This window comes from Tursiops truncatus, chromosome 7 (assembly GCF_011762595.2).
Source record: "Tursiops truncatus isolate mTurTru1 chromosome 7, mTurTru1.mat.Y, whole genome shotgun sequence".
Classification (NCBI taxonomy): domain Eukaryota; kingdom Metazoa; phylum Chordata; class Mammalia; order Artiodactyla; family Delphinidae; genus Tursiops; species Tursiops truncatus.
In genome coordinates this window covers 44,996,337-45,013,636 of record NC_047040.1, presented here as the reverse complement: position 1 = coordinate 45,013,636, position 17,300 = coordinate 44,996,337, and the positions used below count along the sequence as shown (strand labels likewise).

General features: G+C 35.8%; 1 protein-coding gene across 1 annotated transcript in view; it reads right to left on the bottom strand.

Moving 5' to 3' along the window:
- COL5A2 (collagen type V alpha 2 chain) overlaps positions 1-17,300 on the bottom strand; it is a 143,425-nt gene that overhangs the window by 50,280 nt on the left and 75,845 nt on the right. Inside the window, exons 5-13 of the mRNA XM_019931536.3 lie at positions 15,996-16,028; positions 14,288-14,341; positions 9,187-9,297; positions 7,963-8,040; positions 6,136-6,180; positions 5,084-5,137; positions 4,613-4,666; positions 3,386-3,439; positions 397-450 (exon numbers count right to left, since the gene is read on the bottom strand). Of these exons, the coding sequence (XP_019787095.2) occupies positions 397-450; positions 3,386-3,439; positions 4,613-4,666; positions 5,084-5,137; positions 6,136-6,180; positions 7,963-8,040; positions 9,187-9,297; positions 14,288-14,341; positions 15,996-16,028 (537 nt within the window). The remainder of the gene's footprint in view (positions 1-396; positions 451-3,385; positions 3,440-4,612; positions 4,667-5,083; positions 5,138-6,135; positions 6,181-7,962; positions 8,041-9,186; positions 9,298-14,287; positions 14,342-15,995; positions 16,029-17,300) is intronic.

Below are 17,300 nucleotides of genomic sequence, written 5' to 3'. Positions count from 1 at the left end.
ACCCCCTGTGATCTAGTACACTTTATAGTATTGTGTCATTTATTCCACTATATAGTAATTGCATATTTTCTTAACTGAATATCATTAGCCTGAAGCTGAGAGTCAGCTTTGGGCATTTCTCATTTATCACTGTTTTTTCTTTTATAGCACAGTATTCATAGTATTCACAGTATTACATAGTAAGAACTCAAAATACATTTGTTTATAGAATCAAATGAAATTCAAAGGAAATGTAAAAAAAAGCATTGTGATTTTGATAACTGCAGATGACTACTACAACCACAGCCAGTTAAGGGCAATTGACAAATGGAATTGTACCGATTTTGAAGGTAAAGCTCCCCAGACCCTACTCTATAAGCCCCAGTATCTAAAAGGATTACAAAGGATTGAACTTACTCGGTGACCCTTCAGGCCTGGAAGACCAGGAGCCCCAGGAAATCCTCGAGCTCCCTGTTGAGGGTAAAAAAAAACCCAGATAAGGCATTTCAGAGTCATTAATTGCATAATACACTTTTTCTTCCAAGAAACATCTGGTACATAGTTTTTCACTAACAAACCTAAGAAGAAAAAGGAGAAGTATATTTTTACCTGTCAAAATACATCTAGGTGATCAAAAATTAGCAAGGCAAATGGAAACATGTCTTACACAGAGACACAGATTAATGTCAGGTATTGATTTGATGACATTTTTAAAATTTCAAATTATATCACTGTATTATAATTAATAAAGAATAAACAACAAGAAAATAAACCTGAGTCAAGCTGCTCAGTGTCTGAATCAAGTAGCTCAAGGTATAGGAAAAAAAATCCAAAGAACTTAAGGAAAATTATGCTTTCCCGCCTTTATATCGTGTTTTATTTGTGGTAGAAGAATAAATGTATGTGTAGCAAACCAATATGATTTATTTTTTCTGAACTTCTAAGTATTAGCAGCAGAATATGATTAGAAAGATTATATTAAAATGTGATCAGAAATTTCTCAAAATAAAATGTTCAGGAGAAGCTTGTGGATTTGTGATTGTTTAAAAAACTGAGAAAATGAAATATCCAACAGAAAAGAAAGTCAAGAAATACGAAGAGAATGGGTTGGCTCCTTGACTCAGCTTCTTCATTTCTGTTAATTCTATTCTATTCTAATTCTATGCATCCTTCACCTAAGCATATCAAATAAAAAGAACAATAAAAATCAAACACTAAATAAAATCCAAATGGCATGACTATTTTGAAATAATGCTTGAAACTTTTTCCTCATACCCTCTTAAAATAGATAAGAAACCAGTGACTTAATTATTCCCTTATTCTGGTTGACTACATTGATTAGGTTTAGAACTGAATGCTACTAATACTGCCACCAGTAGACTGAGCACCTTGTTAGCACAGACGGATGCTATCAAATATTATCAATTATTATTATTAATCTGCATATCCCTGGCACTTAGCCTTATGGCTTAGAAGTGGGCATTCAAGAATAAGCATTGAATAAACAACTGAATGAAGAAATGGTTTAACATTCATCATCTTTTCCATCTTCTTGACATTCATAGTGCTTTTCCTAAATCTTTCTTAAGGAACTTCTCTTGTACTAGCACAATCTAACAAGTTAAATCCTTCTGTTCTGTATTATCATAGACTTTACTTAAAGTTAATTGAATGAATAAATAACTCAATAAATGAAATTTGTATGATAAAAGCAAAGCAATAATTCCTCTGCGACCTCTTCCAGGGAAAATGTTTCTGTAGTGTTTTCTAGGGGGTTATCATAGTAAGGGCACATCAAACCATGCTCTCTGAACAAATAAAGTTCCACTAATTCTTCTGTTTACACAGGCTGACTTAGGAATTTGTTCACTTCAAAAACTCCCTTTAAGTTTTTCCACTGGAATGCTCCCCTTTACTGAGATTCGACTCCCCTCCATCCTGAGCAGAAACTCAGTATACATCCATCTAAGTCTATAGGGGAATTACTGAGCTATGTTATTTCAAATAATTAGTTAACTTTTGAGTTTTTGTGGTCTGCAAGGGAATTCTCATATGATTACATATCTCTAATATAACAAGAAAATAAACCAGATGTACTAGTGCTCATAAAATTTTTCTCATTCTGCTGACCCAAGACTGTCATCACACCCCAATCACACATTGTTGCATTGCACTCACAGAATGCATCTGTGACATGCTGGCAGGGCACGTTTCCTCCCCATGGAGGGCCCACGCTGTGAGTAGGTGCAAGAGTGTAGCAGGGCAGGAGGTTCAAGCCTGGATTGGTTCATGTGGACATCTGTGCTAATGGCTAAACCATATGTCTTTGTCTGCATGGACTTGTCTGCATAGACTTTTCAGGGGGAGGAAAGGAAAGGGAGAGCGGGGAGCTGGGGAACTGGTTTTGTGTTTGTAACGAAATAATCCTTACAGCCTTGTAAATTCCCTTAAAAGATCAGCATTTATTTGCTTAAAAAAATCCTAGCATTAAACCTCATCAATCTTCAGAGAGTAAAGGGAGAATAATTCAGTATTGTTGGATGTATTGGGTGGTAGAAACATTAGGATATTATCGGAAGTATAATAAGAAGGAGGCCAAATCAGTTTAGGGGATTTTGGACAAGGAAAAAGTTTAAGAGCAGGAATGTTAGAACATTTTTGCTTGCTTATCATTTTCTAATTTTCCCCATTGCCTGTGTAGTGCGTCCTAGGGGAGGACCTATCAAAGTAATATGAGTGAAGAAAGAAAGGTGGGGTCAGAGTGTGGCCAAGTGGCCCAGGTCTTGAATTCTGGTGGAGCCAGTTGCCAGGGACCTCTCCCTGTAGTAAGCCAAGCGGGAAGAAAACAGCTGTATTAGGAGAGCTGGTGATCAGTACACCTTGTCATAAGATTTTAGGGGCCAGAACACCAATCAAGAATTTCAGTCAACAATAGGGTTTGGGGAAGCAGCTGAAGAGGAATCTTGTCCACAATTTATTGTTCTAGGATATAAAAAATAAATCAATAAACTCTTTAAAGCAGTTGTTTTCAACATATGAATAATACAAAATTAAAAATACTAAAAATATCTTTAAAAGAAAAATGGGATTGATATGTGGTGAAATTTAAGTAAGTCAAGCTGGTGACTTAAATGAAAATTTGATACTCATTTTGGAAAGAATCCATGTTAGGTTATGATATAATTTTCTAGCTCTAGGAGGGTCATTCATATGGTGCCAATGCAAAGCAGGCAACTGGAATTAGCTATCACCCTGGCAAATCGTCCTGTTTCAGAATGACAGAAGAGAACATATCTTGGTGACAGTGCCTAATACACGTGCAGGTAATAACTGCGAGGTAATTTTAAATGTTCTTTATTTTTTGAAGTTTGTCTTTACATTGTTGTATTGATCAGTATAAACTTACCGGAGATCCTGCAAATCCTACTTCACCAGCTTTTCCATTTCTACCAGGCTCACCCTTTATGGAAAAAAAAACAAAGTAGAGGGAAGCAAAGAGGAATTAAAATGTTCTCTCCTGAGACGAAATGACAAATCAATTGCAGATAAAAAGTCTTACTTAGAAAGCTCATGCCCAATGCTCTAAGCAATGTAAGAACACAGCTCTACTCCTGATGGCAATCCATTAGAGCAAGTCAGTTTGTGATTTCACTCATTTATCAGAAGAAGAAATAAATATAAATTATACCGGTCTCACCTAGCTCACCATTTTATGAACATCAAAATTTACACACACACATACACACACACACATGCTGTGAAATTCTACATCAACATGTAGCACTGAATTAAATAAATAGTGCTTCTTACAATGATATGTGCCATTTCTTTCTTGTGATGAAAAAAAGTTTAAGAACTACCAGAGATATTTTCTTTATGGCCAAATTCATTGTAATCCACTTAAATAAATCTCATGATACACAAAGAGAAAATATTTTCTTGGTTTAATGTCACACGGACGTTGATGGTTTACCCATAATTTTATCCTCAACTTTGGTACAACTAACAAAAGAATCCAGAAAAGCAAATCTGTTGTTATACCCTGTTCTTTGCTCTTTGATCAAAGAACAGGGTGTTCTTTGTTCTTTGATCACATGTTCTTAATGTTAAAATCTGAAGTTTAGTCATAACTTTAATTAAAAATTCAATTAAAGAAATGTAGCATTTCTTCAGTGCTCAAAATGAAGCATTTTGAGCACTGGAGAACAATACTGACACTATTTTACTAACACATTTTTAAAAATCCATTTAATGAGGGCCTCACAATGATGTTTTGGGATCAAAGCAATGTATTTTTCCTTAAGATCACTTCAAAAGCTCTACTACCAAAGGTTGTTGCTATTGTGACAATTCTAGTATCTCATGGAGAAACCATAATGGAAAACATTAAGAATGCAGGCAAGGATACAGTACCTATTATATTATTATTATTATTATATAATACCATCAAAATTAAGAGCACTTTTAAATTTTGTAAAATTCCATTCTGACTTCTCCAGTTTTTAGTGACTTTAATGACAGTTAGAAATGGAGGAAATGAAATGGGAACCAATGAATAACATTCATGCTAACACTGTAGCTCCTTCTTAGCCTCTTTCAAAATTTCAAAGCAAAATGAAGAAAGGTAGCTTACATCTTCACCAGGTTTTCCAGGAGGGCCTTCTGGTCCACGTGTACCAAGTGGACCCTAATAAAAAAATGAAACAACACAAAAGGAAAAAAAAGAACATTTACCTATATTTACCCATACCCATCAATGATATAATCCAAAATATGGCTGCAACAAACGAAAAATATCATAGAAAATAACTTTATTAATATTCTGAATTTTATGTTGTATCTGTCAGATTATGTGCTCAACAGGAAAAAAGTTCACAAATGCAAGTATCTTAGCACTTTCTGCTGACCACATTCAAAGCCTCTGAGTTTAAATACTCTGCCAAAAGAAATGTATAGCTTAAGCACAGTCCATAACAGAGGGCTCCTGAATTGGACTGGAATTTCTTGCCACATTAGGAAACAGCTGGTAATATAAATAACTCATGACATCATTATAATGGTGGACCCATATTTAACTGGGTCTACATGCTTACTTGACATTTACCATTGGTCCAGGGTCACCAGGCTCACCAGGAGGTCCTGTAGGGCCAGTACCACCCTAAAATTGAAAATAAATTATATATCTATGTATAATTTATGTATAATATGTAAGTTATATAAACAAACCAAAGAAAAACATAATACTAAATCCTACACTCTCTGCAGTATAATGCAATTGCTCAAAATGCTGGCTCTACCACTCTCCACCTGTGTGACTTTGAGTGAGTTACTTAATCTCTCTATACCTCATTTCCTAATCTGTGAAATGAGAATAATATGGTGCCTACTTCATTAGGCTGCTATAGCTCTTCAGATAACTAATGCACGTTAAGAACCTAGAATAGTGCTGGCACAGAGTGAGTGTTCAATAATGGTAGTTATCTCCCTCTTCTCCTTCTTCTTCATCAACTACAGTTGCCATTCACAATGGCAGTAATATAAAATAGCTTGAAGTAAAAGTCCACACACATGATAATGAAAATACAGTATCTTTGATTGAGCTAAGAATTCTTTTCTTTCTCTCTTTTGAAAAATCATTTCCTACTGCCTGTCAAATTGCTACAAACATTAAAATAGCTCTACATCACTATTTTATTGGTATTTGATAGGCTATAGAAAGAAAGTACAGTATTATATTCTTTTTAAAGATTCGATGGAGTGATCATCTTCACAGTTATTTTTAATAATACCACATGGTGATGTCCTATGATCTGATTTCAGAGCTCCAGAGTTGGCACGTAACTAATTATGAGAATTTTCACCATGACATGAGATAATGATGTGTTATTTCAGAAGCACAGGCACATAAAAATTCTTTGTATTGGAGATCAGTAACATAAAGAAACCAGATAATAAAACTTTAACATCATAAAGAATCTATGAAAAACATACTGCATATATTTCTAAGTGAGTGAAAATTAACTGAATACATCCCATTCAGTGAGCATTAAAATATGCAATTCAAAGGCCAACCAAAAGCAGTCATGTCACAGAGACCTTATTTATAAATTTTTCTTTTTTTGCTACAGTATGTAATTTAATTATAAGAATACTTACCTGCTGTCCTTGTAAACCTTGAGGTCCCCTTGGGCCAACAGGACCCTTAGAAACAAATGAGAAGAAAAGTTGCATAGTGTTCATGACAATTAGTTGAAACATTTCAAAAATGTTGAATCAGCTTTAGAATCTGGAAAAGTAAAGCTCTGACAGTGAAAAGGTGATGACGTCCTTCTGTATTTACCTGGAATACAGCTAAATTCAAAAAGATTAAAGCTTGGGCAACATTTGGGATGATTTTACACACACCCTCAGTGTCATACAAAGAAATAAAGAATGTGCCTGTACACACCCAGTGTCTTTGGGACAAGAACACTTGAATTGCTTAAGGGGTGGTTCTATTAAAGCAGAACATCCAACAAAGAAAAACCTTGGCAAGCATAAAGTCATTATCAAACTGTCTATTTCATTCTTCAGCTTCACAGCAGCTAACTCTTATAACTTAAAATGAGCAAGTTGAACTAAAGGCTTATGAAACTATCAATAATAATGACTAGATTATTTTAAATGTAAGTTTAAAACTATCTGGGGCACTAAGTTTTCTGGGTTATTTCTTTCTTTCACAACATACACTTAAAGTATCCACACAGGCTTTCCCCATTTAATCATGAAATGATTACACTGAGGCTTAACCAAAGGAAAAAAGGAAAATGCAATTTTAAAAATTATTAACAAATGTCTATGTAATTTTTTAAAATTACTTTCACTTTAAAAGGTGAAAGCAATTAAATCAAAATCTAGTTTGTTCTTATGGCAAAAACTTAAATTTTTGTTTTGGATTGATCAGATATTTAGCTAGTAAGAAAATAAACGCTTCATTTAAAAAAAATAAACACATATGTAATTTCAACTTCAAACGGTTAAAAACTCATATATTTCAGAAAAATATCCCAAGTTAATCATTGAATGAGACCATACTGCTACTGACTTAGAATGTATATAAACAAACAATGTTTAAGTGACTTAAAATATATACAAATAATGTTTAAGTTATTTGCTGGCCTTAAGGATGGGTAGAAGGGGTGTTTATGCATTCTGACTTTACATTGTCTGAAATGTCATTAATCTGGGATGGCTTTGAATTATGTTATGAGCAAAAAAGCATGGAGAAGTTGCTTTGAAAAGTGTTAATTCATTCAATGAAATTGCACTGCTCCAAATACCCAGGTTAAAATACTTACTCAGAGAAAATGGGAATCTTTCCAGCTGCTGAAGAAATTCAAAAGAGAATCGGGATGGCCCAGTGCATAAATTTTAGAGTTGTTGGCATAAGGCAACCAGAGAGTATTAAATAGGAAATAATAAAAACTTAAAGCGGGGCCTCCCTGGTGGCGCAGTGGTTGAGAGTCCGCCTGCCGATGCAGGGGACGCGGGTTCGTGCCCCGGTCCGGGAAGATCCCACATAGCGCGGAGCGGCTGGGCGCGTGAGCCATGGCCACTTAAAGCGGTAAAACTTCTCATTTCAAAATTTTTTCAAATAACTTTCTAACAATACCATAAAATTTTTTTTTTAATTTTTGAAAAGTACAGTTTTTGTTGAGGTGGTGGTGATTATATGTTTTAAAATTCTTTATTTTCTTCAAATACTAAGTGAAAAATACAGACAGCCCTTTATTAATGTAGACAAATATTTTGCATAGTTAGGAATGGAAAACCATTGGGCTTTTAACTGGTACACACCAGGGTTTGATAAATAAATTGAATGAATGAACTGATGGATGGATATGTTTTAAGAAGACATATATCACTTCTTAACTAGCCAACTCAAACCTCTCTGCACAATGGTTTTTCCAAAGTACTTTGATTATCAGTAAAATCTGAGCTTACCACAGAGCCAGGCATCAGTCCTACTTGACTCCCAAGTCCAGACTTTTCATCCAACCCAGCCATCTGAGCTGAAAACGGCTGTAAAAGCAATGTATTGACATTATTTCCACAGTAAAAGACATATATCAACATACTTTTTAAACTGAGAAGTGTACATTCTCTGGGATTCTTAAAGAATGGCTCTTCTGAGAATCATTTTATCTGATTTTCTTCCATCGTTAGAGCATGCCAAGCATCTGAACAAAACCTAAAAGTGCCTTTAAAACATTTGTCCTAAAGATTCCAGATTCCATTTCAGAATATTTTACTTAGATGGTATTCTTCTTTGTTTGTGGCCAACTTTAAACTGTACTTATATAAGCTGATTACAATTTTACAATCCTTTTAATGAGTCCCTGAATGTTCCAAAATTGGCAACAGTTTTACCTACTCTCTTTCATATCTAGAAATCTCTGGTAACCCAATTGACCAAAGCTGCCCATACTCATTCCAGGAGTTCTATTAATTTCCAGATTTTAGTGGGAAAAGAATGTGCATATTGTTTTAAAAATAAACTGGCAATTCCTTCTACAATGTGTTGAAAATCAAATGTAAAAAATTGTTGTAAAAGAAAAATCATATTTCAGGGTTCCATAAGTTCCCTTGTTGTGCTATGCAATCTACTTATAAATCCCCTGTCTCTGCCACTAAGAATTCAAAGAGGCAGGTATAGAAAGACACTTTGTTTTATTTTACTTCCAGCAGGAAACTGATATTCAGGAAATAACCAGGTAGCATTTTTAGTGTCAACTCAGTGGCTCTTTCATATACATCATCCTTGATGTGTCATCCTCTCTTGGTGTAGAGGACATGACACAGATTTTGTCAGCATTCTGAGCCTAGAGAACAAAGGATAAGGACATATTTCTCTTATCAATTCATAGTGGGAACAATATTACTGGTCCTTCAGAATCAACAGAAAGTACAAAATTCCAATGACCAGAACTGACATTGAGAAATACAAATAATTTGAAGCAGCACTTTTAAAAAGTGCTACTTCGAATTTTCCAACAATTCCCTGTGGATTTCCTAGTTTTATTATTATTCATAGCAGTATTGTGTTCACTTAAGCTTCTCTTGCAGTCAAGGGTCAACATCTGAACTAACACAATTTAAAATCATAACAATAAATCAAAAACTTAATATTTTATCTAAAGATGATATTGAACAATGCACACATCTCACCCTGTTCATGCCATCGGGTCCTGGGTGAGATGGATGTCCAGGAGGTCCTGGGGCACCCGGTTGACCAGGAACACCTGGTTCTCCATCGATTCCCTGAGGACCACGAGGACCCTGGAAAAATAAGCCAGTAGAAATTAGAACCCATTGCCAAATATGTACTTAATTGAAAGCAAAAACCAGACTTCTTGATGGAGATAAAGTGTTCATTATTTTTTTAAAAATAGCAACCCAGCCACCTACAGTAATTTCATCAGCTATTCCAACACTGCGGATTTCAGCCCTGGTCACAGCCTCTACCATCGGGACATGGTACATTCTGGATAAGAATTTTACTCTTGATGTGTTAAACCCCCAGTAATGAGCCTTCTTGAAATAATTATAAGAGTGTATTCAGTTCATCAGTATTCTAGTATAAGCTTCCTTATTTGGTTGAGTTTTGCTGTTCAGGGTATCTCATCAATGATTTCTAAATTCACTTGTCTGTCTTAGATTAAATTAACTGTGTATGTTCTTGCTTAACTTTCCCCCACTTAAAAAAAGAATGTGATGGATCCTTGATTGGGGTTTGTGGTTTTTCTCATCTTTCTAATTTTTTAATGCTTCACATAGCTCCTGGCTCATAGTAGACACTCAGTATATGCTTATTACATTTTCACATTTCAATCCTTTACTCTAGTACTTGAAGTCTGGCACACTTTATTTTCCATACTACTCCCAAAGGTAGTCCAGACCAATGAAAAGTAGAGGGAAAGGCACGGGGACTCAGCCAAGTCTACTTCTCAGGGCAGTGAGCAATGAGTTGTAGCTGCTGAATTCCACCCTCCTCCTAGCCCACATTCTGCAGGCAGGTTGGGAAACAGCCACGTCCTCAGTTCTGGAAATGCTCCGTCCCCTAACCTTATCATTCCTACAAGCCTTGTTAACTATTTTATGGCTTTTTAACCCTAGAGATTCTTAACAGGACCAAAGAAAGGAAAGGAAGGATGAAAAAACTCAATATACTTTTACTAATTAGAAGCAGGGATCAAGAAAAATATGGTAAGTGAGTTAGAGTTTAATAGTAAAAGAATCTTCTCATGCCTAAGCATGAGGATATCTTCCAGCCCACAATAAGCAAATATAAGCTGGTACGGCAGAGGGAATAAATGCAGGACAAGCAGAGGGGGCAGACGGGGCAGTTTGCATACAATGGTCTGGGGGAGGGTGGCATAATAGCTATTCAGAAATTTAATTAATATATTTTAATATATTTAAACACTCATGTTTGACATGTTTACTTCCTGGAGTAGTGGAATAATTAAGCAAATTTATGTGTTCAAATAGAAGTAGATCGCTTAGCCTAAGAAAACTCACATTTTGAAAACTAATTTCTCAGAAAGTTATTCTCACCCTTTAAAAATCAAACCCCTTCTGACTCCTAAACCACTAACCATTCACTGCACTCTTTTTTCATTTTACACAATGGAGGCTAATTTTTCATTGCTATCTAGGACTTCTGGATCATATGAATGTGACACCGTGAGCTGGAAGTGTATATTGTCAGTGGTGGCATAGAAAACATAGTAGTCTGACCTCCTCAGACTATTACATGTGGAAAACTCTTAATGTATTTTTAAAATGTGAAATTGTTAATTGATAACCAGGTTTGGTTAATACAAAAAATGAGCTAAAACATTCTCTCTGCTCCCAAAGAGATTTCCAAAGAAAAACCAAAAACTACATTTAGTTCCAGTGCAAGTAGAGAGAGGTTTGGGCAATATTAATCCTCAAAAACTTGTGTCCTTCCCCCAGCCCTCTGTGATTAAAAATCATGTTTCAAAGTCTGCTCTGAAGACAGTTCACTTTTTCATTGACTTAATGATGCATTCTGTGCCTTCATGGTATATCCTCTAAATAGCCTACATGATTTACTTTTATACAAATTGAGATTAAAATTAATAAAAACTTGTGAAAATTATCCAAAATTAAGTGAACATAATAAGCAAGATTATAAGTGAAAATAAGAAAAAATATTATAATACATATTTTGCTGGTAAATATTTAAAACAAAAATTATAACTTTAGAATACATTAAAATATATATTTTCATATTTCCAAGTGTGCTGAATCACATAAGTTTTATATTAAGGTAAGTATTCTATTTATAATCATTCCTTCCCATCCCCCAGGATACTCCACTATCTCAGGCAGCAAACCACAATAAAAAGTACTTGTACATTGCCACTAGGTGGCAACATTTAAACATTCACAAATAGAAAGGAATAATAATGACCCCAAATTGTAAAGAACTTTATTCACTGATGGTTAGTAGTATCACACACACACACACACACACACACACACACACAATGAAATGTTAGAGTTGGTAATAACTGGTATATTCCCCATTTTACAGATGAGGGAAGAGACCTATAGAGGTTGTGTCTTGTGCAATTAGAACTCATCACACCATTGACTGTCTACCTCCTGACAGGTTTGTCACTATGAATTTACCAGGACAATACACTTAAAACTAAGGATATGTGATGAGAGACAGTCATTATGATCATTGGCTAGTAATGAGGGCTTCAAGAGAGTATCTCTATATCAGTAGTTCTCAATCTTAAGCAATTTGCTCCCCTCCCCCACTCCCCACTGCCAGGGGACATTTGGCAACACCAAGACACGTTTTTATTTGTTCCAATTGTATGAGGGAGGGGGGCAGGTGTTTCTACTAGCATCTAGTGGGTAGAAATCAGGAATGCTACCAAACATCCTACAACGCATAAGGAATGATCTGGCCCCAAACATCAGTGGTGTTAAGATTGAGAAACTGTGCTCTACTTCATGAGCTTTTGTAGTGTTTGATGGTAATGAAGTAAGGGGAGAAAAATGGTATTTATGACTGCAGTACCAGCCTATATTGTGTCAGCCACAGCTTTTGTCCAGGTAAGCATCTCCTGCAAGTCTTGGGACCTGAGGCAAAACATTCTACCTATAGGTATCTTATGACGTCATGCCAGTATCTTGAAAACAGCCCTGGTGGGAGTATTTACACCAGGGAAATCAGCAAAAGCTACAGGCATATTCTTTTTTTTTAAACATCTTTATTGGAGTATAATTGCTCTGCAATGGTGTGTTAGTTTCTGCTTTATAACAGTGAATCACTCCCTCCCACCCTCCCTATCCCACCCCTCTAGGTGGTCACAAAGCACCGAGCTGATCTCCCTGTGCTATGCGGCTGCTTCCCATTAGCTATCTATTTTACGTTTGGTAGTGTATATATGTCCATGCCACTCTCTCACTTTGTCACAGCTTACCCTTCCCCCTCCCCGTATCCTCAAGTCCATTCTCTAGTAGGTCTGTGTCTTTATTCCTGTCTTGCCCCTAGGTTCTTCATGACCTTTTTTTTTTTTTAAAATAAGTCAGTCATTAAACATTTACCATCACACCACTGCTTGCTAGGATTAAGAGAGGAACAAATTTCCTACTTGGGTATCTGCCAGGACTGTCTTGCTTGATTCCAGGTAAATAACTACTCCTCGAAGTTTTACACACACACACACACACACACACACACACACACGCAATTCACATTGATTGTCTCAGACTTAACCAAGATAGGAAATGGAGCATATAACATACTAAGTTGAGGAGAGAAGAGTAAGAGGACTGAGGAGTAGATTCACTGAATCCTAACAGAAATTCTGGAATTCCAGCAACTAATTCCACAGCAACTTCTACCTAGACTTAGGACTCAGTTTTATCAATTATTCTGGGCACAAGTACATTGATACACAGTGTTTTCTGCGTGACCACCCACCCTCCACCCAACTGAAGTCATCTTCCACCTGTCTCTGTCATCCTAGACCCTGGACAGACATCTGAAGATCTACCAACAGCATTTAAGCTACCAACACCGGTGAGGTAGCTCAGCAGAACAGCAAAGGAGAATGGGCCATAAGGGAAGGGAATTGGGACACAGCTTTGCTGCCCACCTACATGGCTATGAACTCCTTCCTTGGGGCCACTGTCATTTACCTGCATACCTGCAAATACCATCCATAACTCCAGCTGTGGTTTGGAAACAGTACTGGCGTCACTCTATACTTGGTGAAATGTGTAGAAGCAAAAAACAGTATCAAAGATGAAACCAGTGGCAAGAGTTCCTAGCGACATGATCTAAAAATATGTTTTATCCTTATTTATATATTTAAGGTTGTTTTTTCCTTCCTGGCTCATCTATTTTTCCCATTTAGATATGGATAAATACATCTTTGGAAGGTTAAAAATCCATAGAGAGTTAAATTTTAGTAGATATCATTAGACAGAAAATTAAGCAGTAGAAATTTTTCTGATTGTAACACGGATAATGACAGCAATATACAAATTCGTCTAGGTATTTAGTACATAAAGGACATAAGTTTTTGAGGGTGAGATATAAAAAAAACAAAAGAATTGCTACAGTAGGACTTGGTAATAAGAGAAAAATCTGGCACGTATTATATGATAACCTCATGTCTTATCTCAAGAATATAGAATTGATTATTTAAATTTAAAGATGTTCCCTTTGGTAATGAATTTGTTGATGTTTAAAATTACTCCTTTGATAGCTCCGCAGCAGCCGCTCAGTGAAAAAGCCAGTGTTACTTGGGAAATAAATTCATTACACAACCACTTGAAAGAAAATTTTGTCCTCTAATAATTTCTTTTTCCTTTATCCTATTTGGTTATTCCTGTAGCAACCACAGATCACAGAACTTGGGTGTTTTATCTCAACAATGCATTCTTGGCATTGTTAAGTCATGATTTACAACCTCTGAAAACAACATGAGGTACTCATTATGTTTCCTTAGATTCTACTTTATTTTAATTTGATCCCCTAAAGGACAAATAAATATCATGTGTTATCTAAGAAGATGTTAGGTAATTATTAGCATGTGATGCTTTCCTCTGAATCAGGATCGATACGCAATTACCGCATGACCTGAATTCTATGTCACGTTTAATAGAAATGAGAAACGAATGGTGCCACTGGCTCTTTGCTGCATCCAGGGAGTGTAGACGGGCTTATGCAGTACACAGTACAATTCGCGAAAAGGGAACTCCACTGTCAACTTACAGGTTTTCCTTTTGGGCCTCTCTCTCCTCTTGGTCCTTGTGATCCTGGAGGTCCCTAAAACAGAAAACAATGGTTATGCCTGCAAAACATATATACTTCAGACATTTTTGTTTTAAAGGTTTACCGATATAAGAAAATTGGAAAACAGAAATATCACATTTTTTTTAAGTTTAATTCAGTTGAAGACTACAGAAAATAAACCCATGTGTATATAAAAGCTCTGTGTGCATAGAAAGGCTGTTTTTTTTTTAGCACTGAAGCTTAAAGACTTGAAAAGAAGTGTAAAATCGTGGTGCCCAATGAGCTATATATACTAGTTTGAACAATAACTGTAAATTTGTAAGGATTGTTTCATTGCTGTCTTGTCTCAGACACAAAAACTTACGATTCAGATTTGAGAACTACAAAATCATACAAACTCCAGATTTCCAATTTTCTGACGGAATGTATGAGTTCATATTGGTACATGATATCCCAAACTGTTCATCACTATTCAAGTTGCTGATGAAAGCAATGGAAAGAAATGCCTCTTATTCTACTATTAATTTGTGTGCCTTCAAGTATCTAGTATCTTTTTTTTAACTTGATTTAGAATTGCATCATCTCCATCGTATATTTAAAATCCACTGAGAATTTTCCAAATGGTAATTGCAGTTATTTCTCTATTAAAATAACAAATGATTGGGACTTCCCTGGTGGTCCAGTGGTTAAGAATCCGCCTTCCAGTGCAGGGGGCGCGGGTTTGATGCCTGGTCGGAGAACTAAGATCACACATGCAGCGGGGCAACTAAGCCCGCGTGCTCCAGAGCCCGTGAGCCAGAACCAGAGAGCCCGCACACCGCAACTAGAGAGAAGCCCACGCACCGCAATAAAGAGCCTGCGCGCTGCAACAAAGGATCCCACACGCCACAGCTAAGACCCAATGCAGCCAAATAAATAAATATATATTTTTTAAATAACAAATTATTATATTTCAAAAGTGGCATTTTGTGCTGATATCTTAAATTAACCTTTTTTTCCCCAGAAAATGACAGTTGCCAGGAGAATTTTATTTCTCTTCAAAAGAGTTTCAATCAAGTTGTAAAAATTAGACTGTTCATTTACTCAAGTCAACATACAGTATTGTTTAAAAGCAAAAGCTTCAGAAGGACTATAGCAGGTCTGTTAAAGCGTATCAGTATTTCACTTATGTTAATTTACTGTGTTTTAAAATTTACAGGAATTGTGTGTGTGCGTGTGTGTGTGTGTGTGTGTGTGTGTGTGTGTGTCTTATCCATCTGGTTACCTGTGAATGCTACCATTAATCCAAACCTGAAATCAATAGTCTTTTACGCTAAACCAGAAATATGCTATCTGATGCATAATTTCTCAAACTCTAATGTAATATATGATTTAATTTTATAGTAACAGATGAAATTAACAGTTTGTTTCATTAAACAGATAAAAGGAGTCTACCCTTAATCATTGTCAAACAACAGACTAATATGCCCTAATTTCAATGAGTCCAGTTAACCTAATTAGGGTTCATCAACATCATTCACTGCTGCAAAGGACTTCTTAAACTTGAGGATGTTTCAAAACAAAATGTTTCAAGAAATCAAGCATCATTATTTTATAGTCTGTTGTCTTTTCATAGATATAATATCCATAAAGATTCAGTATCTCAAAGAACTTAAGAGTACCATGAATATTGGAGGAAACTACTTACTGAGGGTCCTGGACGTCCACGTATGCCTGTTACCTAAATGATAAACAAGATAATATGTAAAGATAAAGTTTCTAAAGAGTTTTCGAAAACTTAATAGTCTAACAAATAAGAACAACAAAAGCCCAGTGAATTTTTTTAGAACAAATAGATGTTGATAGTTGATGCCCATTTCCTCCTAGCCTATAAAGCTAAGACATTATCTAATTTAAACTCTAATATAGGGAGGCAGTACTGGTATAGTGATTGAGAGCACCAATCCTGGAGCCAAGAGGCCTGGGTTCAAATCCTAACTCCATCCCTTCCTTTACCAGTTGTATGACCTTGGACTAATTAATTACCATCTCTGTACTTATGGTCCCTCTTCTGTAAAATGGTGATAATGATTATGAAATTACCTCCCTCTCAGAGTTGTTGTGAAGACACACAAATAAATATTTGGAAAGCGCTTAAAACAGCACCTTAGACATTGTGTTTTTAAATGAAAGAAAACAATATGAACGGTTTACTTTTTAGGGAATCTTTGTTAAAGACAAGCCAATTGAAAAGCAAAGCAAAAATGCAAATATTGTCAAATAAATCAACATGTTATACTTCTGTCTTGACAAAATGATGATAACTCCTTTAAAATCTAGGAGAGTGGTGAAGAACTTTCATCCTCTTTAATGATACACTTTTTGATCATCTACAAGTCTAAATAACTCTTAAGAACTCTTACACACTATGGAATTTAAATCAGGATAATGGCATAACATATTTCCAGAAGTGTGGCACATTAAATCATGCCTTTCTGTTTGAATTATATGGCTATTTATACTATAAAAAATGTATATCTTAACTATCACTTTATATTCACATACATTATATTTAATTTTGTAAAACCCTAATTTACACCTTTAGTCATGCGACAATAAAAGTCAGGAAATTGTGAAAAATAAATATGAAATATTGTATTAAAGAATTGATCTAGGGGCTTCTCTGGTGGCGCAGTGGTTGAGAATCTGCCTGCCAATGCAGCAGACACGGGTTTGAGTCCTGGTCTGGGATGATCCCACATGCCGCAGAGCAGCTGGGCCCGTGAGCCACAATTACTGAGCTTGCGCGTCCGGAGCTTGTGCTCCGCAACAAGAGAGGCCGCCATAGTGAGAGGCCCGCGCACCATGATGAAGAGTGGCCCCCGCTTGCCACAAGTAGAGAAAGCCCTCGCACAGAAATGAAGACCCAACACAGCCATAAATAAATTTAAAAAAAAAAAAAGAATTGATCTATTTTGGTTTGCTTCTTTTATACTAAAAACTTGGTCATAAA